We start from the raw sequence: 6,333 nt of genomic DNA, 5'->3' as shown, positions 1-6,333 counted from the left end.
AAGGAAAGGTGGATGAAGGGAGGGAGGAAAGAAGGAAGGGAGGGAAGAAGGGATGGAGGGAGGGAGGAAAGGAAGGAGAGAAAGAAGTAAGGAAAGTACTGAAAGATATGAGAAAAAAGAAGGAAGATTAGAAAAGGGGGAAAATGACACTTTCACTTCAAATAGCACTCTTTTGAGTTTTTGCTGGGAATATAAGAACATATCAGAAGACAACATAGTTCGGTACAACTTGAAAGAGGATTTTGAAACCTTCAGCTCAGCAAAAAAGGCAAAGGAAAAAAAAAAGGAAGAAGAAGAAAAAGCCAAAGAGAAGTGATAGAAGAATAAGAGCAAACACAGAAAAAGAGTTCTTTCCCCCTCCCCTCCCGTGGCATCAGTTTAAATACAGTTTAATAACAGCTCTGTGCACCATGTGTAATAAAGCCCCTTACCATGACTAATGAGAATAATGCACTACATTTCATATTACTGACCTCTCTGGGGATTTGAAAAAAGCTCCTAACTGGATAACTACTCTTATCATCTAAATACCAATTCTGTGTGCCAAATAGACAATGAAGGCAAAATCTTCTAAAAACAATCAAACAAAAACAACTATCCCCCCCCCAAAAAAAAACCTGTTGTCCCCTTTTGAGGATTCTTTCTAGACTAAGAAGAGAATTTGGGAAGCCAGAAATCAAGTTTGCCTCTGTCTTTCTCTCTTTTGAGTAAAGTGTCTTAATCCTATCAGATGTTTTTGCCCTGTTGAATGGCTGTCTTATGTATGCACTTTCAGATGCTATTAAAAATTTTCAAAATTCTTCCAACATGTGTATCCTTGTTCCCCCTAAAACTGACCTAAACTAATGAGATTTTAAAAGCACAGATGTCTAAAGTTCTGTCTTTCCTAAAGGCAAAATTCAGTGCTGAAAAGCACTAAACTTTACTGTTGCAGTAATATTGCTCTCTGATAAACTTTTCATTTCCTTCCCTTTATTCTAGATACATCTTTCAAAATTAATAAACCCTCAATACAAAGTAAACTATTGTTGCTTGCATCCTGCCCCCTACTCTGACAGGCAAAGCCATAAGAATACAATCAGAAAGCTACAGTTAGCTGAAATTACTTATTACTTTTCATGCTTTGCCTTTTATGAAGGGAATGAAGGTATCTCATATCACTGTTATTTATGTAACTCTAAACTTCAGAAAACAAAAATGTAGGGGACAAAATGTTTATGTTTTCATCCATACACATAAAGGTGGTAACTAAGTCTATCAAATGCAAAAACAAATATTTACTATTTTACATTTTTATTTCTTATAAAATAACATTTTAAGGTCAATAAGCATGAAAATGTTTATTAAACCCTCAGTATTATGACACATCAGCCCCATTCATGCTGCTACATCTCACTAATCATATGTTTTAAAAATTCATCAATTTGTTCACTTTATAAAAATAAATGTTCACGTCATGAATTTTTTTTACAGTTTCTGTGCTCATAGTGTAGAATGGTGTGATTTTCATTTTGATGGGAACTTTTCAACAAATAGCATAGTTTAAAAAATATTATATAAGAACTCGAATCACATAACAGTTTATAAATCAGTAGGAAAATGGGGTTAAGTAACACCAAATAAAGTATTCCATATCTTTGGAAAGAAAATGTTAGGACTTTCTCAGTGGAAGAATCCTTATAAAATGTATAAACACATTTTCCGGCCATTTCGCGTGTCTTTGTTAGTCAAGTCATAACAATTTAGCTTCTGATTTTCTAAACTTATACTATGTCTCCTTTATGTATTACTATGATGAGCTTCTATCAAAATGGTTAAATCACACATTTAAATTAAAATTTTAAGTTCAAAGCTCTATCACACAAAAGCATTATAATCACTATCTTTTGAATGTCTGCAAGCTTCTAATGACAACTACTAAAGGAGGGTAATTGGAGGAAGGGTAGAATAGAGCCAGTACTCAAAAGCTTATAGTATAATAGTAAGAAAACTAAACATACTGAAAAGTAGTAGCTTCCAACACCTGAATTCTTAACCTGTGGATCTGTGGATAGATTTCAAAGGAGTCTGAACTTTTACATCTTTATTTTCACTAACCTCTAACTGAAATTTAGTATTTTCTTCCATTTTGAATTAAAAAGCACACACATTATTCTGTAAAGTAGGGTTCCACAGGTTTCATGAGACTGCAAAGAGGTTCATAATACACATACACACACACACACACACACACACACACAAAACAACCCTTAAGAACCTTTTCTCCAACAGAACATAAGGATGATGGTTTTGTACATGATTTTATAATAAAACAATGACACTGGTTTCCATTAGTCACATCTCAACTCTTTTTCATTATATTAGAGTTTCACTACACTGTCCGTAAAATACTTTTAAGTGCTGGGTAAACGTATAAGTCTGCAACTATATTCTATCAGTCTTTAACATTTCTGGTGAAAGTCAGCAAATATTAACAAAGTTATGTGGGTGAAAGTATCCCTTATAGTCCTTCAAACCAACAGATTAGTTTATCCATTTTATTATAGCAGATCAAAATTCCTCTCCACATATGTGCTTAATTACTTCACTTTATAAAGAATACAGGGAAAGTATCTATATGTTCCTCTTATTGAGAATTTAATTTAAAAAATTAATTTACTAACTTCCCTTCAAAATATACTGCAACCAAAAAAAGTTGAATTGTTCACTCTGTGGTGGAATTTAACTCGCTCTATAACCTTTTTTCAAAGATGGCGGTGTAAAAAGAGGCTAATTATAATATAAAGATGGTGGCTCAGATTGAATTATGCAGACGTTGCTTCAAAATAACCAGATCGAATTTCAGCACATTAAAGATGGACCTGTAAGGCTTGCCATTTTATGCCTAGTTCCAATGGTATTTGAGCGTGTAGAAAGGGGATGACAGGTCCCAAAGTCATCCTTCTAAAGAAAGATTCTGGGACATAAACATCAGCTATCACTGGCAAAAAGTTATTGGTCCCTGGGCTTTGCACCTGTATTTTGCACCATTACCCAGAACCAAAAAGAAGAAAAGTGCTCCTTGATGTCTACAATTAGGCTTATAGGCAGCGGGAGCCATCTTTGAAAAACTCAAACGCTTATTTTTTAAAGCGACACATTTCAAAGATGGGCTTCTTTAAATGAAGGGAAAAACTTTTTTAGAGGAAAGGAAGAAATATTATACATATGGCAATTAAAATTCAGTTTTAAGTGATTAATTTCATCCAAACCTCAAGCTCAAGGTACATTTCAGAAAATCATGCATATAGATACTAAAAAAAAAAGTTTCTCATTTTTTCCAATTAAAAATAAATGGCATAAAAAGTTTATTGATTCCTATGCTAAAATGATTTCAATAAACTACCTCATGAAACATAATTTCAATTTATATGATGTTGGTTCTAAGAGTAAAGACATTAGAAATTTGTCAATGAACTATGGTTAATTTAGGTTTCAAAAAAATTTACATTATATTGAAATAATTTCCCTGGAATAATTTACATCTTCATTGAGACTTAAAAAACTAAGTTATATGATCTGTCAAATATACTTCCAGCTATATTTGAAACAACAATTACACTTTGAGAAAAATAGAAGCAATTATATAAAAATATTTATTTCTAAAGTCACTGTTAAAAATTTCACAATATGTCCAATTAAAGCCAAAAGTGGTTATTAGCAAAATGCTAAGCCAGTTTTATTACTGCAGAAACTACTAATTTTTGTCAGTCCCAAAAGAAATCTGGAAACACTCTGCAGATATCATGATGTCAAAGAACTTTAGTGATAAACATAAATTTTCCCTGTTCTCTCATTGATCTATGAGCCAGTCTTCAGAGCAGTTGAATTTAAATTTAAATTTACTACCACATATTCCTAATGTCTGGACACTTTTCAACACAGTTAACTAAGTTTATACAATTCCAAGTACCAAAAACAATGCTTTTTTAAAAACCGCATTGGGTGGAACATTAAATCATTTCTTCCATGTATGCTCAATATAAGCTTTATTGCATTCTTATATAATTCTCTGGCTTGTAAATGTTTCTCCCATATACTTCACATTCATACTTCCTAACATTTCTTAAAGACAATTTTCAATACTTTATTACAGGAAAGAGTCATCTATGCCTCGAGGGGAATACAGAAAGGTATTAGCCCAGTAGGCCTTAGAACCAATGCCTGAAAAATTCAAACTGAGCAAAAATAACCCATGCTGCCTTTGACTTTATGCCTGGTCCCCTTCCCGAGTGATCCTTAAAATGTTTTCAACATTTTTAACATCCACAAACCACCAACTACTTAAATTTCAGAAAACTGAGAACCCCAAAATTCACCCCCAAAATGACTTGTTCACAATGACTGCAAAATGGCATTCGACATAAATGCAAGAAAACAGCTTCTATGTCAGAGCTCCGCTAGTGAAGAGAATCTTCCTCAAAAGGAGTTTGTCTTTATTTGGGGAAATAAAAGATGAACAAAAAGAAATGCTTAAAATCCTCTTCACCTACCATCACCTAATCTCCTTGTTTTGTTCTCTGCTTAAAATTAAAGGAATTGTGTGTGACACACGACGCATACAAAAACAGTACACACCAACATCCACATGCCCCAGTGCAGCTCCCTGGGAGCTCACCAAAAGGCGAGCTGCTCTGCTGTGATTTTCCTCCGATTTGAGTTGTTCCAGCCTGGAAGAATTCCAGGAACATCCCTTGAATAGGGAGGACAAGGAGATGGGGAAACAGGTCTGTCTGCACCCCAGTGGACTGATGTGCTGCTCAAGGTATTTCCCTTCCCTTCCCGCCCCCATCCCTGCACACACACACACACACACACACACACACACACACACACACACACACAAAGACACACAAAGACACACACACAAAGACACACAGAGATACACACTGAGCCAGAATAATTCAAATAAGGAGCACATCCCCCCTCAAAAAAACTTGTCGTGGCCATAAGCCCTTGCGAAAGCACAGCAAAAAATATTGTTTGGGGTGGAGGATGAAGCAAAGGAAGGGGGTGTCTAAAGGGTGTGCCTCTACACACACACACACACACACACACACACACACACACACACACACAGAGACACGACACGACACGACACGACAACCTCCTCCCCATCCTCTTACTTTTGGAGAATCTGAGGCAAGGCGGCCTGAGGCGCCGGCGGTGGCGGTGGCAGAGGTGGCGGCAGCAGCGGTTGCTGCATTCCTCGGTGGCCAGGGGGTCCCAGGAGTCCTGGGGGGGCGGCAGTTGCGGCGGCGGCCAGGGTGCGGGCATCTCTGTCGGGTTGCTCGCGGCCGCTGGTCTCCGGCTCCTGGCTCATGGCTGCGGCCAGCACCATGCGGCGGTAGACCTCCCGGGACGAAGCAATGAGAGACGAGAAGGGAGTGAAGGACGAGCGGAGACCGAAGGGGGCGATCCCCGGTGCGCAAAGTGCTCGGGGTCCGCACCGGCCCGCCGCAGTCCCCTTGTCTTTCCCCGCTGCGCGGCACCGTGAGGGGAAGGGAAGGGAAGGGAAGGGAGGGGAGCGGCGAGAGGGAGGAGGGGGAGGAAAGGGGTAGAAGGGAGGGAGAGCAGGAGGGGGAGGGAGAGGGAAGAGAGGGGAGGAGGTGCCGCTGCCGCCTCCTCCTTCTCCTCCTCTTTCTCTTCCTCCTCCTTCTCCTCCTCCTCCGTGGTGTAGTCCCTCAATCCCAAACCCCGACAAAGCTGGGGGCGGCAGGTCTCTAAGAGGTTCGGGAACGGTGACTGTTCCCAGACTGGGAAAGGCATGTGTGGCATAGCCACCAGTGTGAGGGAGCGATGGGGGATGGGGGACGATGGCCCCAATAGAGAGGAGCCCCCCACGGAGCCAAGGCGTATAGGAAGGTAGTGAGAGCCCCTGCACTAGCCACGGGAGAAGCCCAGGCCGGGAGGGCGCAGACCTATCCAGGGCGAGAGAAACGCGGGGTGTAGTCGAGCCGTGGGAGGAAAGCAAAAGGGCCCATAGCCCTAACCTGCTTAGCTAGGAGGGGGCACTTAGAGAGCAGAGTTCTGAGGCTGGCAGAAAGAGATGCAGGACTATCCTTGAGGAGAGGTTCAGCCCTGGCGCAGAGGCCAGCTAGCGGGGAGGCGCGGTCAGTCTGGGCACAGAGCTGGCCCTGACATTGGAAGGCAAGAGACTTATCCCAGGGACATACAAACTCTCCGCATCAATCGGGCAGCGGCAGACGTAGGGCAGGGCCAGAAAAAAGGCCCGTGAGTACAAAAATACCCTTTCTTTAAACACCGCACTTCCATCATGCCCCATGCAAAAAG

The 6,333-nt window shown here is 40.3% G+C and overlaps 1 protein-coding gene across 1 annotated transcript in view; it reads right to left on the bottom strand.

The window, feature by feature from the left end:
- Positions 1 to 5,380, bottom strand: part of RBM20 (RNA binding motif protein 20) — a 237,147-nt gene extending 231,767 nt beyond the window's left edge. The window contains exon 1 of the mRNA XM_044662571.1: positions 5,166 to 5,380. Coding sequence (XP_044518506.1) covers positions 5,166 to 5,380 — 215 coding nt within the window. The remainder of the gene's footprint in view (positions 1 to 5,165) is intronic.
- Between the last annotated feature and the right edge of the window lie 953 nt (positions 5,381 to 6,333).

Source organism: Gracilinanus agilis, chromosome 2 (genome assembly GCF_016433145.1).
Source record: "Gracilinanus agilis isolate LMUSP501 chromosome 2, AgileGrace, whole genome shotgun sequence".
Taxonomy (NCBI): Eukaryota; Metazoa; Chordata; class Mammalia; order Didelphimorphia; family Didelphidae; genus Gracilinanus; species Gracilinanus agilis.
This window is presented reverse-complemented; position numbering and strand designations above follow the sequence as displayed.